Here is a 23,290-nt window from a genome sequence, read left to right as displayed (position 1 = left end):
TCAGACATAAGAACAGGGAGTAACAAAACACTCTTCTTTGTTTTTTAGAGGTTTGAGAGAAGAAAAAGTGCTGAAGGCAGTGAGTTCATTTAGGAATCCACTAGCCTGCTGGTGAAGTTTCAGGCTGAGAAACACATCATTTTCGTGGGTAAGCCATGTGTTCCTGCCACATCCTTTGCATGAGGGGATAGTGATCACCATACAAGGAGTTAAAGGGTTATGATTCTCCACTCTGGTGCAGAGACAGGCCTGATGGCATAGATAGGAAAAACTCCTCACTGTCTCTTCAGATATTCAAGAATAAGGAACCATCAATGATGCTAAAATAAGCTGTGTTCTAGGCAAGCCCTACAATGCTGCTTGCCTGAGAATTTTTTAGCTCCAGAAAATTCTCAAGAGAGACTGAATAAGAAGAGAGACCTGTTGACAGTCACTAACGAGATCAATCACACCAGGTTCAGGAAATCCTAAAGTGAAAACACATATAGTCTGGAAATGTATCTGGCTGAAGTATTCTTCTACTTCCCTGGCATCTTGCTTTTGCATTTGGCTTGCTTTTAGTCAGGTCAGATAGTTACATCTGGTAATTGAATAATGGCCTTGGCAAAACCTGTAGTTATAACTTCTATGAACTAACAGCATGAGGAAAGAGTTAGCTCTTACTTGACAGCAAATAATGGACTAAGCAGGCTTTATCATTAGTTTTCTGGAGGCAATGCAGGAAAAACAGTGAATCTTCCTTTTCATAGAATTCCTGACCTTATCCCTGCAGTACAATGAAAGTGTCAGACAAAGATGGTCCATTAAGCCTACAGTTCTTTCAGATGGTAACTGAGTCCCACCAAACCAGGTTAAAAATGCTTGAGCCAGGGACTATCATGAGTCCCAAACTGCCAGCTTGAAAATCACCACAGAAGCCTCCTGTGGGCTGTCCACAATTCTTAACATTGGTCACTTTCCTCATCAGCAAGTGTGAGCACAGCGACTTTTCCCATGGAAATTGCTTTTCTGTCCTACCCCCTGCTGATTCTTAACATATGCATCAAACCCTTCCCTGCCTCTAGTCTTCCTGATAATCCTGAGCTGCCCAGTAAAGAAGTTTCAATTATACTACCACAATGCATGTATGTTACTCAGAACTAGCTGCAGACACAAGTCTCTTTGTGAGATTTGTGAGTTAACTCAGACAGTCCTTTAGCTTAACCATAAAAAATGTACCTATTATTCCAGGGAGGACAGAAGGGTATGTATTTTGGCTTCTGGATGGATTTTCATAACAGTAAACATTACATTTAGTGTGTATAAACAGCTACAGAGGCTGAAAAAAAAAATAGTGACACTAGGGCAGTGGAGTAATGTTTGACCTGGATCTCAGTACAAGAAAAGACTTCTTGACAACAGATCACTTCTGTTCATTGTTTCCCTTTCCTTGGAAACCTGTGAGAGAAGTCATGCTTTGGCTTTTCCTGGATGCAGTCATATATGCAATAGCTATGGTTGGGGAAAATTCCTGATGTTTTATGAAGATGGTGCTATGTGACAGCAAATCTGAAGGCAGAGCTCAAGAACGGCACAGAGGAAGTGGGAAAACAATGGATCTCATCACAGGGAAGATGAAGTACCTGACCTGGAGTGCTGGCACATTTCCAGGGGAGGCTGCACACAAGCATATTTGGGGCCCAACTGTTAGGGCAAACCTCTATATTTCACTTTTTTACTTCTCTTTTATTAATTATGTAAAGGTGGTCAATCAATAGTGGAAGAAAGGTTTTCCTAAAGCACTGCACAACTCCACTTCCAGGAGGTAGCCTGAAAGAATTCCAGCAGCTTCTTGTTCTGTAGTTATCCTTTCCTTCCTTCATACATCTGGGAGAATCAATCCTGCATTTAAAAAAGCAAAGAAATAAAAGGAGGATTCCTATGAATCTGCCATCCAGACAAATTATTGAGATGACAGATGCAGAAAGAAATGTTTTCATCTTTCCCTTATAACCTTCACATCGCCTACTGTTTCAGCTCAGTCACCAAAGCTTTCACTTCTCTCTCACTGTTATCATATTGAGATAATAACTTAATTCAGCTTGTACTATCATGCAAAACCTTTGAGATGACCTCTGTTAAACATGAGTACTTGTCTAACTGCAAGCCCTAAAAATCTTTCTGAAGTCACAATCAATGCTTTGTGTGATAAACTGGATGAAAATGGCTCTTTTAATTTCAGAAGTAACAGAAATGCCAACTTGATGGGGAATTTTTCTGTTCTCAACGCTTCTTTTTCTTCCTATTTTCTGGCAAGAAATGCAAGTGCATTAATTTAGTTAAAATTAAGTTAAAATTTTTAATTTAGTTAAAAATAAAAGCATCAAACAGCCTCAGTGAAAGCATGTGTGTTCAGTCTGAATGAGATCTGATCATGCTTTGCTACCTTAGAACACGCAGTGTCTCTCGTTGTTTTGTTAGTATCATTTTTGTCCTTAAATTCTCATTAGAAAGGAAAATAAAACCAAGGTAGATGACGCCTAAATGCAAGCAGCAGCAGAGAAGCTTCAGAGCCCTTTTCAAAGTATAGGGAAAAACAACAAAAAATAAATAAAATTAATTTTTTTTTTTTCATAAGAGGTCACCTTACATAATACTGTGGATAGAAGTCTTCAAATCTTTAAATCACTGTAGCCCTACAACCTTCTCTAGAATCACACTCACTTGCACCACTAGAGGTTTTGGCTACAAAGCAAATCTAAATGGCTCTGCTGTCACTGAGAACAAAACCCACCACAAGACCCTCGCAACAAAACACATACAGGTATGAAAATGGACGACACACTAAGAAACAAAATATTCAAAGTAATTTCACCATGCATATTTTCCGTCAGACTTTAAGAGATCAAGACTTTGGAATTTCACCTAGCTCTCTAAGAAAGCTGTTGGGGGTTAGGTGTCCTTCCTTTTGTTCCTTCTCAGCTGTGGAATTTTTCCCCATTATTAGCAAGGAAATCTGACTGCTGCTACTTAGCGGGTGCTTGAGAAGCGTAAAGAGTTGGGCTGGGCCCAGGGGAAGGGGAGCAGGAAAAAGAGGGCGGCGGCAGCTGGGGGTGGCTGGTTTCTTGGGCTGGAGAGCAAGATACTCTCTGTCGGAGCTGTTGCTGCTGGGAGAAGGGAATTCGCCATAACCCAGACGGAGCTGCCGCTGCTGGTTCTTTTTCGTTGGTGGCCTCGCACCCCCTGTTCTGCCGGGACGTGTGGCAGTGCCAGGCACCGCCACGGAGCTGCTGATCCACCTCAGCCACCGGCCCGAGATCTCAGCTCATCCCTGCTGTTCCAGCTGAGTGTTCCTCAGAGCCCTGCAGGAGCACCGGGACTGACTGCCCGAGGGGTTTGTGAAGCAAAGCCTCTCCTCCATCCCTTCCCGTCTCAGCCGAGAAAGCTGTCACGGGGCCCCTGGTTCTGTTTTGTTGCTAACGCTATAGTTATTGTTGTTTGTTTGCCTTGTTATCCATAGTAGTAAAGAACTGTTATTTCTATCCCCAGGTCTATGCCTGAGAGCCCCTTGATTTCAAAATTATAGTTATTCAGAGGGAGGGTGTTGGAAGTTAATTTTTCACAAACGGGAGGGAACTGCCGGGTGACACAGCTTTTGTTTCGGCATCAGTCTCACTTACAGATACAGGAGATGGCACAAGCTCACATCTACCACAGGCAGCTCAAAATCTCTTTGTTACAGAACATTTTATAAATTTTTCAGCCAATAGCATATTGCCAAAGCTTACAGATAATTGTTCTATCCAATCACTAGAAACACATGTACACCCTCTTCAAACAATGCTTGGTTTGCTTTCTACTAACAATACACAATACCCTGTTACTGAGCTTAAAACTTTCTACTATCTTGGTAAGCATATTTTTCTGCAGTCTTAAGATCTTGGCCAAGCCTAAAGACTCAACTATTGTTTCATGTCCTTGCATATTGTATTATTGTATCTTCTTCACTTTCAGGCCTTGCAGCTGCAGCTAGTTCTAAGCTGTCTGCTTTTTATTTTCTGAAGCCCATTTTCATGGCTGCTAAAAGTCTTACCTTTACTGTTTCCCACAGGAGGGGGTTTACATTTTCATTCCAAGGGAGGCTCCTGCCCTCCCTAGCAAACACCTTTGTTTGTCTTCTAAACCAAGATGAAAGCACAAGATACATTTCCTCAGATTCAATTCTTGTTCAGGTAAATGCAAGACAAATTCCAGACTTTCCTCTTGGTCCTAAGCTAAACTCTGAGACCCTTTTTCCTCTTCCATTAGTATTTCCATAGAAAGGCCCACCCTACACACCACCACTGTGCACTGCAAAAGCAGATCAAAATGTGAGCTGTCATTTTCTTGCCTCATATCACTGCTGAGCATCTCCCACACATCAGTACTTGGCTGACGTTTCAACCTTAACGTGCTGCCAGAGAGGAAGTCCTCACGAGGAGCAAACGTGACAAGATTCAGCACAGGAACAGAGTGAGTGTTTTACACTCTGTCACTTCTCACCACCAACAGAGTGGAAGCCTGACCAGGCTTCTCCATCCATGAGCAATTCCAGTGTGTAAAGCAGTCATGCTTCTAAAGAGCAAGACATTGACCTGGCAATGTGGGTGCAGCAAAGGAAATTCTCACCAGATTCTTCCTGGTGGGGGTGGTGGAGTGCTGAGGTAGGAGCCCAGGCAAAATGAGGAAAGAGGTTTTTTCTAACTGCAGCTGGATGAGAAGGGCCTTGCACAACCTCATCCAGCCTGGGAATGGTGAGCCCCTGGGGGTGGACTAGAGACCTCCAGAGGTCCCATACAGCTGAATTACCAGATGTTATCAATCAAAGATTGCATTAAACCTAGTACAGAAAAAAACCCCAACAACAACATTAAATCAGCAGGAACGTGTTTTACATTACTTGGCCCCGACATTTATTAGTTTTTAATAGTGTCTAAAAAAAAACCTACTGAAAGAGCAGAGCTTTACTACAGTAAACGGCTTGGAAGGGCACTACCATCTTAGGGGGTTTGTGTGCTCTAAGCAGCCCTTTCCACAGTTCTTTATCCAGGGCTGGCAGTGATAGCTCAGTTTCTTCTTGAATTGTATCTACTGGATGTATCTAAACGTTTTCATGATAAACAGTGTGCATTAGGCACTTTCAAGCTATTTACAAGCGACAGACCTCTCTTAATACACTCCCTCCTTCACTCCCACCTCCACGGGGTTGGGTTTCTTTGCTCGTCAGGGATCATGTTCTCCAGCTGATGGCAGAAGAGAGCTGAGCTCAGAAGAGAGACAAGCTCAGAGATCTTCAGTTCCTCGTGCAGAGTTTCAGCAGCTTCACAGCATCCTCTGCTGCCAAAGACCAGAACCAGATCAGAAATGAGAACATGGAATGCCTCCGAGCAAGCATAACTTTATACAGACAGACACTTCCCCCCCCCCCCCCAAATACCCTGCAGTAAAAAGAGGCAGATAAGGAAGCCCAGATCCATAACAGTAATTAATCTCCACACTTTCCACAAAGCCACCCTCGAAATTGATCTATGCTTGGGTACTACAAGTGCAAATCAGTTCAGAAATACCAGATTTCTGTTTCCAAGGAACAGTCCCATACTAAAGTGCAATCTTTGTAGGGCTTTTCATGCTATGCAGTACCTTTCAACATCTGTCTCTACACAGACCTTCTCTTTGTTATTCTGAAATCTTATTTTCACAGAATCACAGGCTGGGTAGGTTGGAAGGGACCGCAATGGATCATCTGGTCCAACCTCCCTGTTCAACAGGGTGATCCAGAGTTGGCAAAGGATTGCGTTCAGATGGTTCTCCAGGGAGGGAGACTCCACATTCTCTCTGGGCATCCTGTTTCAATGCTTGGTCACAGTAAAGAAGTTCTTCCTGTTCAGGGAAAACTTCTTGTGCATCAGTCTCTACTCAATGCCTTCTTGTTACATTGCTTGGCACCACCAAATACAGCCTGGTACCCTCCCTTCAGTTACTCATAGACACTGATGAGGTCCCCTCTCAGTCATCTCAAGGCTGAACAGACCCAGCTCATAGGAGATACTCCAGTCCCTTCATCACTTTTGTCACCTCTTGTTTGTCCAGCGGGTGTCAGGGTAGTTAAAAGTCCCCCACCAGAATTGGGGCCTGTGACTGAAGCTGCTTCAAGCTGGCTGTAGTGGCCTCATCCACTTTCTCCTGCTCCGGTGGCCTGTAGCAAACACCCACAACAGTGTTACCCCTATTAGTCTGCCCTTTATTCCTAATCCTTGAGCTCTTGATGTGCTTGTTGTCTACCCAAAGGCAGAGATCGATACATTCCAAGTGAGTCTCACAGAGAGGGCAACTCCACCCCACACCTTGCTGGTCTGTCTCTCATAAACAGGGTACAGCCCTTCATGACAACACTGCAGTCATGCAAGTTATCCCACCACATCTCAGTAATTGCAGAGATCAAAGCCCTTTCACTGCACACACATCTCTAGTTTCTTCATTATATTAGGAAAGGAAATGTGCTTCAACTTTAGAAAGAACAAGGATGTATAAGCATGTGCCCTCCAAGATCCATGGGAAATATTCCTATTGCACTAAACTGGTGGTTCCACAAACTATTCAGGTTCTAAAAACTCATTACTATGAGTAGAAAACCAGAAATACCATACACAGAAGAGCAATTCCACATGGTTCACAGAACAGTTCAGTAAAATACAACTTTATCCCTATTCCAGCAATGCCTGGCCCTGTACAAGCCATTACTCACAAAATGACTCTGCAGCCTCACATAGTTGCATCAACAATACCAGTTATGTGTAAGCAGTATGCAGAGATGTTTTACAGGCACAAGGACAGCACAGCCCCCTCTCCCAAAGCTCCACCAGGCAAGGTGTGGCAGCTGAGTGCTGCATCCATCGATGCCTCTCCCTGTCACAGTACCAACATGGGTAGCCCAGATCCAGATGGGAGGGTTATGGGATGCTTGCACTCTCTCACAGCACCCAGTATGGATGGGATTTCTTGTACAGACATGTATGAGACAGCTGTGTGCCAGTGGCATTCTGGCCTGTTTCAGAAATAGAAAATCACTAGGGAAGATTTCCTCTGTGCTCAGCACTGGTGAGGCAACATCTGAAATACTGTGTCCAGTTCAGGGCTCCTCAGTTCAAGAAGGCCGTTGAGGTGCTGGAGCAGGTCCAAGGAGGCCCAAGGAAGAACAATGGAGCTGATGAAGGGTCTGGAGCACAAGTGGTACGAGGACCGGCTGAGGGAGCTGGGGCTATTAAGCCTGAAGAAAAGGAGGCTCGGGGCGACCTTATCACTCTCTACAACTACCTAACAGGAGCTTGTAGCCAGGTGGGGACCACTGTCTTCTGGGCAACCAGCGACATAATGAGAAGACACATCGTTAAGCCGTGCCAAGGAAGGTTTAGGTAGACTTCAGAAGAATTTCTTCACAGAAAGGGTGATTAGATATTGGGTTGGACCGCCCAGGGAAGTGGTGGAGTCATTGTCCCTGGAGGTGTTTAAAGACTGGAAGTGCCAGTGATCTAGCTGACAACGCGGTGACAGGTGACAGGCCGGACAGGATGATGTCAGAGGCGCTTTCCCCCGATTCCGGGCGCAGACACACGTTCACACCCGGCGCGGCCCCCGCCCCGCCCCAGCCCGGCCCGGCCCCGCTGGCACTGCGGCGCCGGTGCCGGTCATGGCGGCGGCAGCAGCGCGCCTGTTCCGCGGGGCCGCCCGCGGCCCGCCCGCCCTCGCCTTTGCCCGGCCGCTGGGCTCCGCGCCGCCGGGGCCGGCGGGCCGGGGGGCGCGGCGGGCCGCGCTGGCGGCCGCGGGGGCTTTGGGCGGGCTGGGGCTGGCGCTGGGGCTGTGGCGGCGGCAAGCCGCGTTGGCGGCGGCCCGGGAGGACGAGGAGGAGAAGGAGCTGCGGCAGCGGTTCATGGCGCCGCCGGTGAGCGGGCTGCGGGAGCTGCGGCGGCGGCGGCGGGAGCTGCGGAGCCGCATGGAGCTGCTCATCATGGAGACGCAGGCGGAGGTGTGTCGTGCCCTGGCCGCCCTGGACCCCGGCGCCTCCTTCTCCGTTGACAGCTGGGAAAGGAAGGAAGGTACGGGGGAGCCGCGGGGGAGACCGCGGACACCGGCACCCTGGGCTCGGTCATCCCTCGGTGACCCTGACCCGGAGCCTGGCGTTGGCAGGCGGAGGCGGTATCAGCTGCGTGCTGCAGGATGGCGAGGTCTTCGAGAAGGCGGGTGTGAATGTGTCCGTCGTGTCCGGGCTCCTGTCCGAGGAGGCAGCGCGGCAGATGCGGAGCAGGGGGAAGTCTCTGAAGGCCAAGGACGGTAAGGCGTCTAGCGCGCATTGGGATAGGGAACCGGGACCTGTTCACCTGAGTATTCCCGTGCAGGTACTCTGAAAGCAACTTGGCCTTTGAGCAGAACATGAGGAAGGCCAGACTGATTACAGCTCAAAGGTTTTAATTTGTATCAAAGTAATTTCTAATCAGCAAGCCTGACAGGTGGACTTATATATCCGTAGAAAGCCAGGTACGGGAGTGCTTCTCCCTCTGTCTTGTTGCTATAAGGAATGTATTGTAGGCACAGGTGGCTTCTCAATAATGACACTGTAGCACAACAGTGAAACAGTGCAGGAATTGTGTACCAAAGAGGTGGAGGGAGAAAACCAACAACACCTGAAGGTTAAAGAAGACTCAATGCACGTTTGTGTAGCAAAGGGTAATTGTGAGGATTGGGGGTGGTAGAAAGCCTTAGCAGTGCCTTATGTTTTGAGTGGTCTTCATCTAGTGGGTTCTTCAAAGTGTCCTCACATTTTAGAACAAATACCAAAGAAAGAGTTGAGCTAGGTGCACAGAAGTGTATGGATGAGAAGTAACTTGTCCACTGATTAATAATTATGGTGAACCCAGCAAGAGACATTTTCCTGTTGTGGCTTGCAGCCTAAGGGAAAATAGTGATGTTCCTTAAATAGTGACAAAATTATATTTGTTGAAGAAGTGAAGGGCTTTCTCTGTGCTTCTTTTTATCTAGGGAAGCTGCCTTTTTGCGCCATGGGTGTGAGCTCTGTTATCCATCCAAAGAATCCTCATGTTCCAACCATGCACTTCAACTACAGATACTTTGAAATTGAAGAAGCAGATGGTAAGGATCATAATCCAGTGAGGAATGTAGGAAATGTTTGACTGCCCAAAGCAAGTGTGAATACCTAGCTGAGGTAAGAGATCAAGAACCAGTACGAGTTTGATCCCAGCTATGTCAAGAGACACCAGCCCATCTTGTGAAACTGCTGTCTTAGAGTCAGTGGTCCAAAATGGTTTTCACTATGTTGAAGTTTGTTTCATCTTTTCCTGAAGTCACTGATCGTCATCCTACCTTGTAGTCAAATCTTTCACTACTGAAGTTTAGGGACACCACTGAAAAATTATTTTGTTTTGTATTGTAAAAGTAGTTGTTAGTTCTTGGTGAACTGCTAACAAGAAGTTGCTGTTCAGAAGTTTAAAAGAAAAATGTTGCTGTTTTCCTCTGCTATAGGAACTAAACAGTGGTGGTTTGGTGGTGGGACTGACCTCACTCCAACTTACTTGAATGAAGAGGACGCTGTTCATTTTCACAAGACTCTGAAAGAAGCCTGTGACAAGCACGATCTGAAGTTGTATCCCAAGTACAAGAAATGGTGTGTGGGGGAAGGGGTACTTGGGGGGGAGCAGAAAGCAGCACAGGATGTTGGCAGTTAAGTGTATGTGAGGAACTCTAGGTTCTGCTGCCTTTTGAAAAGTATCAGAAAGCCTAATGAAAATCAGTTGTGTACTGGGACAAAAGGTTGTCTAAAGAAATACCTTATTTACAGAATCCTGGATTTTTCAAAAATCAGAGAGCTGACAACTAGGATCATAAGTCTATAGCCCAAGGAAAAACCAAGCATACTTGTCAAGATTTTGTTGCACTAGGCAACTTAAAATTCCTTTTAGCCTCTGGTGTTAAACTGGGACAAGACTTCTGCCCCATGGACTTGCACAAATTCTGTTTACAGTGAACTTGTGGTAAATGTGCATGATTCAGTGTGAGCTCTAGGGCCATCATAGCAGTTCTGAAAATCCCACTTTTGTTTTTCTGCCTTCAGAAAAGGCCTTTGTGGCCTTTTTATTTTTTTTCCCCCAATTTCTAGGTAAGTAAAGGACCTTGTCCTTAATGTAGAAGCTTCATAATTTGATGAAGGTGCATTTTTTCCTCTGGTGACACATTTACTGGGAGTTCAATAGCACATTTTCTAAGATGCAAACTTTGAATGTTCTTCCTGAGCTGAGAGATACAAGTGATGGGATCTTCCACGCTTAAGTGGGAACTCGCTGCTCTGTGTTTGATAATGCTATCTGCCACAAGTTGTGTAAGCAGGAAGGTGGGGGTACCCTTTTGTAAGCTATTAGGTCTTGTCTGAGGACAGGAGATAAAGTGGGTGTTACAGTTTGGGTGGCAAGAACTTTGTAGACAGACACATCTTAGAGCTTTGAGATTACAGTCTTGCTGTCTGAGGATTTTTTGCGTGGTAGTTTAGAGAATTTGCCTTAATGGTCATATTCTTTGCAACCTAAGTAGGTTATCAGTGCCAGCTGCAGGGGGTAGGACACTTCTTGCCACTTTCCTAAAGATAAATGTTACTACATTTACCACATTGTCTACCTGATCTAGGTTTAAGATTTTTGTCAGGCTTATTCCCTTTTATGTTTCTGACTCGGCGTTTTTTCCTAACTCTTCCTGCTATCATAAAATAAAAACCACTGATTGTCCCAGTGAATTAAAAAATAGTGTAGGTTATCTGTTACATCTCCATGTCTCTCTTCTTATGGCCATGCCATATATAATGCTTGAGAACGACTGTGGATATATGGAAAACTGGTCCTGTATGGAAAATTAGTCCTAAAGGAGGGCCAGGTTTTCTTTATGTTGATGGTGTCTGCTTCCTACTTCTCTTTGCTTTCTGCTCCATTTGAAGACTTGCATGTCCAGACAAGGCACTATAAGAAAGATAGGGCTAAGTCATTTAAGTTACAGTAATTTCACAACTAAATACTCCCCATAAATACAAAATAGGTTAATTGCTTTTAGGATAAGCTGCCCTTACTAATTTATAAACTTAATGACTCATGAAAAGCCACTGCTATAATGACTCAATTTTCCAAGCTTTTAACTATTAAAAGCCTTTCTCCAAGGAAGGGTGTGGTGATAGTTGCTTTCTTATCTGGTCTTGGGGCCTTAGATTACTTTTGTTTGATGAAGAAAATTCTTTTATTTGAATAGCAGAGAGAGTAATTTCTCTTCCAGGTTTGAGTTCATATGAAAGCTGTCCAAATAATTTGGGAACTACATATAATGCTGGGAATGGAATCTATCAAGAGCCCTTAGTTTTGAAAGTTTTGAAATCAGATGTGGCTGTTCTGAATAGGTAGAGGATACGGATTGGATCAATCCATGTGGACACATCTGCAGTGGTGTTCAGCGACTTTGTGGCATTACAGAGACCTTTTAACCAGAGCTTTTACTGCTGGTGACATGGGAGTGCTTTCCAGGTGATGCTGCACCATCCTGGCTCTGGGCAGTCAGGGAAACAGTGGGGCACCCAGCCCTGCAGAAACTGACTTGTGGTCAGTGTTTCACTAGTTCTGTCCTGCAGCATGTAGCTCTTTGGAGTTCTGTTTGTGTCTTTTGAAAACTCTGGACCGTATTAGTAATCATCTGATCCTTCTTTTAGGTGTGATGACTACTTCTATATCAAGCACCGTGGCGAGCGAAGAGGGATTGGAGGCATATTCTTTGATGACATGGACTCTCCCTCCAAGGAAGAAGTATTCCAGTTTGTAAAGAGTTGTGCCAAAGCTGTCGTGCCTTGTTACATTCCCATTGTGAAAAAGCACTGCCATGACTCCTTCACACCAGAGGAGAAGCTATGGCAACAGCTTCGGAGAGGACGGTAAGTACTGGAGGAACAAAAGCACCTGCAGGAGGTGGACTGTGCTGGCAAGAAAAAAATATGAGCTAGTTCTTCATGGTTACAGGTTGTGTGGGCCAAAAAAGCTCACTAAGAATTTCAGCATTTTTGTGCATAGAACTAATTCTGAAATCCAACACTAGATTGCTAAAGAGGGTGCAAAGAAGGCATTTCCCACTTTCCCATGTTGCAACACAAGCATCCCAAAAAAAGTCACTGTTTCTTTCCAACTCCTTCAAAAAGCAAATGAAGCTTCTGCTGTGTAACAGGCAAAGGAATGTGTGTGTGCTTGGTGTCCTGAATCCTTCCCTCTCCTGCAGCCCAGAGGTACTGGATATAGAGCTGCCCTGTCACATGAGGAGCTAAGGGGTGAGGGAATGGTGCTTTCTATTAAGAAATCCAGCAAAATCCCAGAAAGTCAGGAAATAACTTGCATACTTTCAGCTCCTTCCATACATATTTACTTCATCTGATCTTGGCATTGAAATTCCTGTAAAGGAATTGAGGATTCTTGTAAAGGAATATAGAGGGTTGGATTTTCTTGTTCTGGTGTAGTCCAAGGTTACTGTAAAAGACTTGGGAGGATGCTTGTTAATGTCACCAGCTGTTAATGCTGCAAAAGCTTAAGTACGTCGGTCAATACAGTCGTACGCTGTTCTCCGTGTCCTGTGATTGTGTGAGTGTATGGAGAAATGAAATTACACATGTTTTGTGCTCAACTAGAGTCTTTAGTTTCTGCCTGTTCTGCAGAGAAATGCGAGACTGACATGGAAAGAGTGTAAGCATTCAAGTTCAGATCACAGGCCTGCAGGTGTTGGTCACTTAAGCAAGCATCCTTAATTTGGTGGGACTATTCTTGGGAGCATTGGGCTTTCAGGATCCAGTCTCTGGACAGGATTTAGCAAACCTGCAAAGTTAAAAAGGGGAGTAGCTTTTCTAAGTCGCAGCCAGGACCAGCTCTTGAGGTCTGTGTATTCCCTTGGGTCTGTTTGCAGGTTATAGGGCTGGGTAAAGCTTTCCATTTCTGCAGACAGAAAAGAGCTTTTCCCTTCCTGTATCTTTAAGTACAAACACCCTGTACTGGCTATTGAGATAATCCCTGATGAATTGTCACAGCTCTGTTCCTGGGAGTACTGGGAGCAGAAAATGGTCTGTTTCATCACTTACAAGTCCCAGCCAGCATTCTGAAGCTTATGTGTTCTTCAGCATGGAGGATTGCACAGTAGAATTTTTTCCCTGGTTATTTTCAGTACCTTTAAGGCCCCTATTTATGTCTGACACCCCCACAAAGAAGAGAACCACCAAGGTAAATGTGGTGTCGAGCTTGCCAGCAGGGCTGAGGCTTGGGAGGAGTACAGTAGAGCACAGGAACCTGCAGACTGCTCTCCTTTGAACAGTTGGTCTGCTCTACTCTCGTAGCTGAGGTCACTGCTCCCTGTGCTCTGTGGAGTGGCAAGGTCACACGTGCATTCCTGTGCAGAAGATGCTAAAGAGCAGTTGACCCCAACTCAGCAGAAAGACAGACTGATTTTGTTTGAAGCTTGCTAGTTGAAGAAAGCACAGTCTTCATCTACTAATAAACTCTGTTCCTTTCTGTTGCATTTCTTCATTCGCTCTTTATTCTCTGCATTAGGTATGTAGAGTTCAACTTGCTTTATGACAGAGGTACAAAGTTTGGCCTCCTGACACCAGGATCAAGAATCGAAAGCATTCTTATGTCTCTGCCACTGACTGCAAGGTAAGGGTGTGGTTATATGGGGTTGCAGTAGGCACTGTTCTTAGTAAAATACTTAATAGGATTAAATCAAAAATCTCTCCTGGTCTCCAGTCCCTTAACAGTGGTGAGTTCATGCCTGATACAAGAACTGGACAAGTACAGTTCTCTATTCAGCAAATGCAGATGCTTCTCTGTTGTCCTCACCTTGTTGCCAGTAGTGTGTGGCATAGAGATTTTCTGGAAAAAAAAATTATCATTTTTTATGCTTAGTTCCTCATGATAGATTTCTTGTCCTTGATATTTTGTTTTTGTTTAGTAGCCCTTAGAAACCATGAGAGCTTCTGGCAGTCCTGCCAAATGTGTGGCAAGGAGCTCCACAGTTTAACTGTGTGTTGTATGAGAAAATACCTCTTTGTTTTCTACTTGAACCTGAAGACTTCCTCTGACTTTTCACTGAGTAACATGATTTTCTTCTTGTTAATTTTCCCCGTAAGTTTTTATTTTACAGGATTCTAGGGGTTTTTCATTGTCTGTTTTCCGGGCTGACAACTTCTACCCTTTTTAGTCTTTTCTAAAGTTGCTCTTCTATACTTTTGCTGTAGGCTTAAGTTTTCTGTGCTCTTTCTGAACTGAAGATAAGGAGCAGACAATGTAAGCTGCAAATCTGTATACAAGATGCAGGTGTGCTGCTGACTCACAGTGGCATAGCAGTGTTTTAATTCATTATTCCTTTCAGAATCCTAATAATCTGTTTGCTGGTTTTGAGTACTGCTCAGCATTGAGGTGCCTTTTTCATAAAACTGTTATGATGCCAAGGTCTTTTCTGGGCAATAAAATTTAACCCAATCTGTATGCAGCCTTCTTCTGTGTCCATCACATCAATCAACAGTGCATTTCACCTGCCATTTTATTGCTCAGTTACTTGGCTAAATACTGTTTTTAACTGTCATTTTAGGCTTTAACCCATCTTGCTTACACTTGTGACACCAATAAATTCAGTCATTTACTATTTATTCACACTTTCAGGTTGCTTTTGGGTATGCTGTGTAGTACAGATCCTGTCATGAATTCCATGAAGTTCACCAGTGACCTCCCTCTGCTAGGAAAACTGCCTGCTGTCCTGTAACCGTGAATGCAGTGCTGTTCTCCCCATATATCATCATCCCACTGACAACACCTGATGTTGTGTCACTGACCTGGTGTTGTAGCATGTCCTATGTTTTGATTTAATTTCTGGGATTATCTAAATTTGCTCTTTTTCATCAATGTAACTAGCTCACTTCACAGCATGAATGGGTCATTCCTTGGGGGGAAAATGGAAGGAGGATGTACCCATCTCTCTGTGACTGCTGACACTTTCCTTTCTCTGTCGTGCCTCTTTCAATTGCCTTTTCAATGAAAAAAAGAGATCTTTCACAACTTTTGTTTTTGAAACCAAGATTCAACAAAGACTCATAGAGCTTCCAGTCCAGATTCTGGAAAAAGATCTTGTGTCACTGTCAAAATTCTGTGGGTTCCTTTTTTTCTTCATCTTCCTTGTGATACTAGTGTGTCACAAGAGACTGCTAAAAGATTTTTGCAAATAAACCTGCATGCCTTGTGGGGAATGGGGCACCGCTCTTTCCTTTTTCCTTGTCCTTCCAGCTTTTTCAAAAGTTGATAAAAAGATGAAGCTAACATTTTTCCTATCTACCCTGTCTACCGCTTGTGATTTGTAAGCATACCTGTCACCTCAGCCAAGAGTATCACCTGTATATGTAGCTTTGCATCCTTAGAAAAGGGAACTCCAATCCAAACACAGCCTGGTGCAGAAATGGCTGCCAGCTGGGCTGAGTTTCCCCTCTCCTTACAGGTGGGAGTACATGCACAACCCACCAGAGAGCTCCAAAGAAGCAGAAATCCTGGAGGTACTGCGAAATCCCAAAGATTGGGTGCACTGACAAGAATCATGAAGAAGATGGATTGCTTCCACTGAGCCATTCTGAGAGAACAGGAATGCCAGCAAACCAGCCCATTCAAACTGGTGTTGTGTGGTGTTTCAGTGTGTCTGTTTATACCTCGTGCCTTAATTATGCTGTAGACTTGTTAGAACTTGCAATTGTGTGAACTCATTTAGATTGATGGGCTAATGTTGTCCCCCTGTTGCTGCTGCCTTGTGAAGGACTGGTGAAGACTTCACAGGGCTACTCTGCATGCTTTAGGTGACTGCAAAATGGCAAACTACTGTGATGTGTTCAGGGAAATGAAAGCATTATCTGTGCCTAAATAGCACTGCTTACCCTTATAAAACGTTGGGATGCTTAAAAATATTTTTTTTAAAGAATAAAGGGAATATTTGGTATTATATTAAACCTTAAACTGTACTTCCAAGAAGCTATGGAAAAGGTGGTACTTAATCACATGTATTTTGGTGATGTCTTGTTGATTATGGAGGGGGGAAAATGGTTTAAGATGTGCTGGGAGATTGTGGGTTTAGGTCCCAGTGTTACCTCGTGAGAACAGAAGGCTGGCTGTCCTTTTGAGGATAAAATCGGCACTGAGCATCTGTGCTGCGATCATGGCAGCAAAACAGTGCTGCTCGGGCCAGCTCCAGTGCCAAGGAGGTCGACGGTGGATCAGCACGCTGCTGCGTGTTGCCCTAAGGCATCCACCTCTGCCTTCAACGCTCCTCCCAGCTTTGGACCGATTGTGTTTCTCAGCACGAACTTCTTTGAGAACACAATAGGGAAAAGCAAGTGGGAGACGAATTGCATTTCCCCCTGCTCGAGGGAAAAAACCATCGACTCCGTCTCCCCGTCGGGGAATCGAACCCCGGTCTCCCGCGTGACAGGCGGGGATACTAACCACTATACTAACGAGGAGTTGGATGGAGGCACCTTCTCTCCCCGCCGCCCCGTGCTACCGCCTCAGCTACCGCGGGTTCCTGGCGTGCGGGTGGCGGCTGGTCCGGCTCCGGGCAGGGTAGGTAGAGGCGCCGGCCCGGCTCGCACCCACTGTCCCTCCCTGACCGCCCAAGTCTAGCTTCCTGTTGGAGGGTACCGCGTTCCTTTCCGTGTTACCCCTCCGCTCCAAAAACAAAATAAAGTGATATTCCGCTAAATCAGCGATCTCCTTATGTCCAAGGGGAAAAGAAAAGGAAGTGGCCCGTACGGGGATCGAACCCGCGACCTTGGCGTTATTAGCACCACGCTCTAACCAACTGAGCTAACCGGCCAACTTGGCCGAAGCAGCACAAGGGTGGCCACCCGAGGGACTCCCACGGACCTGCGGCAGCCGCAGTCGCTATGCGGCATTACCGCCCTCGCTCCTCGCAGACACAGCCTCGACGAGCTGTTTCATGGAGCACGGGCAGAGCAACAAGAGCATTAACCGGGGTGATGAGCATTCCTAAAACATTGAGACTTTGAGATCTTTCGTTTTGCCACACTTCGCAGCAACCATTCCCGACCCGTCCCCCTCTCCATCCTTCCGGCCACGCCGCGGACAGGGGTGCGATGGGAAGAGGATGAAGCAGGAATGCTCCCCGGCGATAAGAGGCAAGGCTGTCTTCATGTCGGGGAATGGAATCCCGGTGTCCAGGCGGGGATACTCACCACTCTATGAATGAGGAGCGAGGCGAGAGCTCCGCTCTCCACAGGAACCCCCAAGAGCCGCCAGCGGGATGCCCGCCCGCTCCTGGCGCCGATGCCGCTCCCAGCGCCGGGACACGAGGAATGGGGAACCCTTCCCCCGGTCATGGCTCATTTGGATCACTTGTGAAATCAAGGCATTGATCAGAAAAATGCAGAAAATATTTCAGAATTAAATACCTCTGAGTCAGTGAAAAAGTTGTAGAGAAAGAGGACATAATTAAATTCCCAGCCCTTTTCTTCACTGTCAGTATGAGTGCTAAATTGAGCTTCTCTCCTTTGTTGTTTCGTTTGCCACTAACACGACATTTCATTAAATACATCAATTAAAAACATACTAGGAAGCCAAAAGTAAGGTAATACCTGCATAGAGAAGCATATATAAATGACAGTACAAGAGCTTCCTCAATCCCAGGCAATATTTAATACAGACATTCATTCCCACACGCCACAGAAAAAGATCCCAAAGCTGCCGCTAAAGCAATGAGCAATACACGATGTGAGGAGGCGGTCACAGATCATGTGTAAGAAAATACGGAGTAAGGAAGGAAAAGGACAGGAGACATCTGATTAAAAAAAAGCAGAAAAACCCAAATGTGCATGGAGATGAAAGAAGCAGAAAGCCCCAAAGTAAGGGGGCTTTTTAGAATTAAGACTTCTAAATTGAAAAGGCATAATTTACCAGTGACATCCTGGGCCTACAAAATAAATGAGCAGTCCATAAAAATATTTGATTAGCTGCAGGGTTATGTCAATAACCCTGACATGGTCTCAATTCAACAGGTGCTGTTTTCTTAAGCAGCAGCATTCGATCACTAACACTGTGGGACTCCAAGACTGTCTCTATCAGTTCTCAGGAAGTCGAAAAAAAACACTTTAGGAAACAGGACTGAAGCAAGAAAATCACTCCAGAGGCGAGATGAAGAGTGGCTGTTGTAAGCAGGAATATGGATTTTAAACTCTGTCTCATGCTTTCTCAAAAACCCACTTGTGATGGATTTTCTTAGAATTTCAAGCTCAAGAAGCATCATGACAAAGACCACAGTCAGAGAAGAGAGAGGCTGTAAGATGACTTTGAGTTTCTGATGTTGTGAGTAGACCTCATCTCACTGTAAAATAATTTCAGAGCTGCTGGGACAAGACCTTTTCCAGAGCAGGAGATTGCTCAGTGAAGAAAGAACAACTGTGAATTTGTGTGCCAAACTACAATGCAACTGCAACAAAAGGTGGTGTCCTTCTGCAAGAGAAGGGATTGCAGCCCTAACTAATATTATTACCAACCCTGATCTTTTTTTTTCAGTCAGTCTTTTAAAATACCATTTTCAAAGAAAATGATGAAATAACTATTCCACTATTTTAAAAATGCAAGAAGCACGGTTTGTTTTGGTCCTATAATATATAGCTAATGTGTCATTAGAGTTCAAAATACATTTCCAAATACATTTCCCAGTCTTTCAGGATAAGAAGGATGCCTAGGGAGAGGTTTACATTATCTTTTCTTTCTGGAGTAAGAAATAAGTAATTGTCTTGTCAACTGTTGCATCAGGAATGTACATGTGAAAAAGATGGTGAATCTTTGATGACAGATATTTGTCTAAATGCAAACTAAGTGTTTGAAATGCATGTTTCCTTTTCACTTCCCCAATGAGTCAAATTTAATACTTCCAACAGCTTTCCTCTCCCAGGAAAAACAACTGTTCCAAGAAAACCAATATAACCTTTGTAATATCACATAAACAGAACCAATCCAGAAATGAGAAAGTAAAGGGTAAGATGACATTTACTTTCCCCCTCTTAATTATGGCACATTGCGGGTAAGTGCTCATGTTAATAAAACTAATTTTTGAACTTCAGTTTGGCCAAGAACTCTTCTACCATATAATGGTTTTAATTAGCTTTCCAATTAATTGGTTTTAATCAATCATAAGCATTGTACTACTCAAAACCAGTGTGATTTTCCACTTGAACCATCCAGCAGCAGCTTTTTTTACAGACTGCTATCATTAGGATAGGGAAAATCACTGAAACTTTGAAATTTTGCTAAACTAACCTTGATGAGCTTCAGTGAACAAAGCCTGGGGGGGAGAGGTATTGCTGAAAACTGGACACCTGGAATGCAGAATTTATAGGCTGGTTGCAGAAACCAGAAGTTAAAGAAGAAACTAACAAACACAACTCAGCATTTGTGCTGGAAACACCTTTTCAGGGAAAAAATAGTAAAAAGACTGAAAACGTGCATCATGAGAAATCAATAACCAACAGGATACAGAATACTGTTTAATGAAAAGAATGATACAGTTTATAACCAATGAACATTAATTTGTTCGTTTGATAAAATTTATAAATAAATGAAAAGTTTGGAAGTGGCCCTGCATATAGGCAGAACTATACCCAGGCACGCTGGCGCTGTGAATAAAGCAATGCCTTTCTAATACTAAATATTCATTCTAATATTAATTAAAACTAAATCACAGTGATTTACCCCGACGCTTTCGGCGACAGGTACATGGCAGAAACTTGCTACAAACCTGTCTTAAAAACGCCAGCTCCTCATGACAGCTTTCTGCGGGTTCCTGACACCCCCCCGTGTAACGCTACAGGAAATCGTATTTTAAATTAATCCCCCCCCCCCTTTTTTTTTTTATTTCTGACACCGATTACACACGGCCAACTTTGCCGCCCTTTTACCAAGGAAACCCCACTATCTTTGTGACATTAATTGAAAGTTCTGGATGTAAAGCACCCAGCAAACCACGCCTCTCATGAATTAGGGAGGGCAGTCACCAGGCTGAAGGGTTTGGAGGCCAGGGGCTGGGTTTCCCTCTCAGCCACACCCTTCGAATCCGCTCCGTGAGGCGGGACTCACCGTAAACCTCATGTTCAAGCTCAGAGCAAGGCAAACGCAGGAGGTGAGGGGCCGCGGGTAGTTACGGACGCCTCGGGGGAGGTCTCCCTTCGTGCCCGCTCGGGCACGACAGAACGGGGATCTCCCTGAGGTCGCCCGGGCCGCCGCCATTTCCCTCAGGCACTTCCCGCCTTGGGGGCGAGAGTGATTCAGCGCGCTCCTCGTTAGTATAGTGGTGAGTATCCCCGCCTGTCACGCGGGAGACCGGGGTTCGATTCCCCGACGGGGAGGCGATTGTGTCCTTTTGCCGCGCCATCGCCGCTTTACTTTTCCCGGTGAGATTCCAAGCGATCCCCTCCCTTGTCATCGGGAACATGGCTGGAGGGGCGCGGCGGAGAAAAGACGCGGCGTCCCCGGCGGTGGCGCCGGGTGTTGGGCGGCCGTGATCGTATAGTGGTCAGTACTCTGCGTTGTGGCCGCAGCAACCTCGGTTCGAATCCGAGTCACGGCAGAAACATAAATTTTTTTTTTTTTTTTTTTTTTTTTCTCTCCCTGCCGCCGTCGCTGTCTGGGAGCGCCTTAGCCGGGACGGGACGACGTGACTTTGACTCGCCCGGGACCCGTCCCTGGGCGGGCGTGGTTTGAGACCGAGAACGCAAAAACGGCAAGAAAAAATGAGCGGAAAAAAAAAAAAAAAAAAGTCCACACCCCACAAAAAATATCCTCTTGGCCCGTACGGGGATCGAACCCGCGACCTTGGCGTTATTAGCACCACGCTCTAACCAACTGAGCTAACCGGCCTGCCGTACGCACGTTCCTGCGACCTCCGTTCTCAGCCTATCAGCGGCTTCGGCCCGCCCCGCTCGTGGAGCCTGCGCGGCCGCTCCGAGACCCCGAGCGAATCCCGGCGCCTCTCGGCGGGGGCGGTGCCGAGCCGGGAACGCGTCGGGCCGGGGGAAAGGCTGGAAAAGCTGGAAAAGGTGAAGGGGCGGAGCCACCGCTCGGGCGGGGAAACGCGGGAAACCAAAATAGGCACATATCCGGTAGTCGTGGCCGAGTGGTTAAGGCGATGGACTAGAAATCCATTGGGGTCTCTCCCGCGCAGGTTCGAATCCTGCCGACTACGAGGAACTTATTTTCCTCCTGCTGAATGTTCCTTCTCTCTCCGGTGTCCCAAATCCGCTCGCTCTTGGCCTGTAGTTTGTTTTGGGTTTTTTTTTGTTTTTTGTTTGTTTTTGGACTCGATAAAAATTTTCACGAGTAAGAAATAAAACGAGGGAATTCGGAGGCGCTTCCCGAGAGCCCCAGCCTGGAGCGGGAACCCTCCCGCACGGAGGGGCTGCCCCGCCAGCGCCCCCGCCCTTTTGGGCAGGGCAAGGCGGGGCTGCTCGCGGCCCGCCCGGCGCCGTGGCTTAGTTGGTTAAAGCGCCTGTCTAGTAAACAGGAGATCCTGGGTTCGAATCCCAGCGGTGCCTGGGCTTTCCCCGTCCTTCCCGCAGCTTCGTTTTGCGGGAGCCGCCCCTGTCCCCTGGCCGGGCTTCTTCCCGCTCTTGCCGTGCCCGCAGCAGCGCAGCGCGGCCCTGGCTCGTGTGTGTGCGTGGGCAGCGGGATGAGCTGGGCAGGGCGCCCATCGCTTTTAGCATTTGCCCCGCAGAGACTGAGCTCTGCCCCTGTACCCAGCTGCCGCCTCCTTGGGGGGTGTCCTCCAGCGCGGCCTGGGGTCTCGGCCCGTGCCGATCCCTACAGGAGATGGGGCTGTGCCCTCCTGCGGGGTCCGCCCTGGACGACGCCTTTCCTTCAGCCCCTCGCTTCCTCACCTCCGGCTGGACACCGTCCCGCTAAAGAAACAGCCCCTGTGATCAAATCGGAACCCAACAGCGGCAGCTTTTACCCGGCTGTGGATGCGGTCACGGCGGGGTGTGGGCGCCTCCAAAAGGGCGCGCTTCTCTCCCCCTTCTGCTGGTCGGCCCAAGGAGCGCGGGAAGAAGCCGCACCAGCAGCCCCCAAAACGGGGGGAGGCCCAAAACAGAAGTGGCCCGTACGGGGATCGAACCCGCGACCTTGGCGTTATTAGCACCACGCTCTAACCAACTGAGCTAACCGGCCCGTCCGGGGACGCCTTTGCAGCATTCTGCACATGAAACTGCAGCCAGCGCAGTGCAGTGCAGTGCAGTGCAGTGCTCACCAGGACTCGCGCGGCCGCCGACCCAGTCCGAGCCGATCCGCGACGGCATCGCCTGCACCGAACGGAGGCGCAAAACCGTGGGCACCACGCGTGGCCCTGGCGCACTTCCACCCTCCGCTCGCCCACCCGCGGCGGTGCAAGGATGGCGCGCCGTCGGCCCGCACTCGTGTTTGGCGGGAGCGCGCAGCAAAACGGCACCGCACGGGGCACAGCCAGAGAAGAAAAAAGTACGATGTCAGGAGTGGGATTCGAACCCACGCCTCCAGGGGAGACTGCGACCTGAACGCAGCGCCTTAGACCGCTCGGCCATCCTGACCGCTGTGGGAAAGTGCCCGGCCGGCCCGATTCGCTCCCACCGCAGCCCGGAGCGCCCCGGGCAGGCGCACCTGGGCTGCGGCACCTGAGCACACGGGGAGCGGCAGAGCTGTGCCAGGGCAGCACGGCACCCCAGCTGCCTCCTACCGCCTCCCGGCACTGCCTAAACGCCCCGACACACCACCCTGAAACAACAGCAGCAGCAGGAACCGCTCTTCAGTCATACCCTCAGTGCCCACTGGTGAAGGCTGCTCTCAGCCCCCCACAAGAGACCGAGATTTTTGGGTTACAAAGACCTGTGCTACCATTAGAGATATTTTGCTCAGTTCTGTAAATAACAGTGCAAAGTCACTTATTCCTTTAAAATAATTTGAATCAAACTAAAACCACACATTCACTTCACTTTACAGAAATTTGCCAGTTCATGAGATGGCAGCGAAAGGTAGATGGTAGACCTGCAACTTCAGAATTTCCTCAAAACTCAGAAAGAAGTTCCCATAGCCATTAGGAACTCAGGTTCTGTTTCACAGAAACATAACACAAATCTAAGTCCTTGCTTCAGTAAATCTTTTGAGCAGGGTAGAAAAAGTAATTT

At 46.8% G+C, this 23,290-nt stretch overlaps 1 protein-coding gene and 9 non-coding genes across 12 annotated transcripts; 5 read left to right on the top strand and 5 right to left on the bottom strand.

The window, feature by feature from the left end:
• Positions 1–7,680: 7,680 nt before the first annotated feature.
• CPOX (coproporphyrinogen oxidase) lies at positions 7,681–16,079 on the top strand. 3 transcript variants are annotated; one of them, XM_058845988.1, is made up of 8 exons: positions 7,682–8,111; positions 8,203–8,346; positions 9,052–9,162; positions 9,553–9,694; positions 11,768–11,986; positions 13,638–13,742; positions 14,458–14,537; positions 15,574–16,079. In XM_058845988.1, the coding sequence occupies exons 1-7, from the start codon at positions 7,706–7,708 to the stop codon at positions 14,501–14,503; spliced, it is 1,173 nt and encodes a 390-aa protein (XP_058701971.1). In that variant the 5' UTR covers positions 7,682–7,705; the 3' UTR covers positions 14,504–14,537; positions 15,574–16,079. The 3 variants fall into 3 exon arrangements, with proteins under 3 accessions (XP_058701954.1, XP_058701971.1, XP_058701963.1); XM_058845971.1 differs by lacking the exons at positions 14,458–14,537; positions 15,574–16,079 and adding an exon at positions 14,748–15,207 and having other exon boundaries at positions 7,681–8,111; XM_058845980.1 differs by lacking the exon at positions 14,458–14,537 and having other exon boundaries at positions 7,684–8,111.
• A 431-nt stretch (positions 16,080–16,510) lies between these two features.
• TRNAD-GUC (transfer RNA aspartic acid (anticodon GUC)) lies at positions 16,511–16,582 on the bottom strand. The gene has a single exon. It is a non-coding gene; the product is annotated as a tRNA-Asp (tRNA).
• Positions 16,583–16,861: 279 nt separating this feature from the next.
• TRNAI-AAU (transfer RNA isoleucine (anticodon AAU)) lies at positions 16,862–16,935 on the bottom strand. Its single transcript has one exon. It is a non-coding gene; the product is annotated as a tRNA-Ile (tRNA).
• Positions 16,936–20,413: 3,478 nt separating this feature from the next.
• On the top strand, positions 20,414–20,485 carry TRNAD-GUC (transfer RNA aspartic acid (anticodon GUC)). The gene has a single exon. It is a non-coding gene; the product is annotated as a tRNA-Asp (tRNA).
• Positions 20,486–20,634: 149 nt separating this feature from the next.
• TRNAH-GUG (transfer RNA histidin (anticodon GUG)) lies at positions 20,635–20,706 on the top strand. The gene has a single exon. It is a non-coding gene; the product is annotated as a tRNA-His (tRNA).
• Positions 20,707–20,922: 216 nt separating this feature from the next.
• On the bottom strand, positions 20,923–20,996 carry TRNAI-AAU (transfer RNA isoleucine (anticodon AAU)). Its single transcript has one exon. It is a non-coding gene; the product is annotated as a tRNA-Ile (tRNA).
• A 242-nt stretch (positions 20,997–21,238) lies between these two features.
• On the top strand, positions 21,239–21,321 carry TRNAS-AGA (transfer RNA serine (anticodon AGA)). Its single transcript has one exon. It is a non-coding gene; the product is annotated as a tRNA-Ser (tRNA).
• Positions 21,322–21,596: 275 nt separating this feature from the next.
• Positions 21,597–21,670, top strand: TRNAT-AGU (transfer RNA threonine (anticodon AGU)). The gene has a single exon. It is a non-coding gene; the product is annotated as a tRNA-Thr (tRNA).
• Positions 21,671–22,227: 557 nt separating this feature from the next.
• On the bottom strand, positions 22,228–22,301 carry TRNAI-AAU (transfer RNA isoleucine (anticodon AAU)). Its single transcript has one exon. It is a non-coding gene; the product is annotated as a tRNA-Ile (tRNA).
• A 312-nt stretch (positions 22,302–22,613) lies between these two features.
• Positions 22,614–22,696, bottom strand: TRNAL-CAG (transfer RNA leucine (anticodon CAG)). Its single transcript has one exon. It is a non-coding gene; the product is annotated as a tRNA-Leu (tRNA).
• Between the last annotated feature and the right edge of the window lie 594 nt (positions 22,697–23,290).

The sequence above is a fragment of the Poecile atricapillus genome, chromosome 1 (assembly GCF_030490865.1).
Source record: "Poecile atricapillus isolate bPoeAtr1 chromosome 1, bPoeAtr1.hap1, whole genome shotgun sequence".
Taxonomy (NCBI): Eukaryota; Metazoa; Chordata; class Aves; order Passeriformes; family Paridae; genus Poecile; species Poecile atricapillus.
The sequence above is the reverse complement of the archived record's forward strand: the minus strand, read 5'-3'. Positions and strand labels throughout refer to the sequence as shown.

Bases quoted from the DNA above. Each gene is read 5' to 3' on its own strand.
- CPOX (XM_058845971.1), top strand. From the start codon at position 7,706: ATGGCGGCGGCAGCAGCGCGCCTGTTCCGCGGGGCCGCCCGCGGCCCG. The intron at 8,112-8,202 runs GTACGGGGGAGC...TGGCGTTGGCAG, and splicing joins CAGCTGGGAAAGGAAGGAAG to GCGGAGGCGGTATCAGCTGC. The intron at 11,987-13,637 runs GTAAGTACTGGA...TCTCTGCATTAG, and splicing joins CAACAGCTTCGGAGAGGACG to GTATGTAGAGTTCAACTTGC.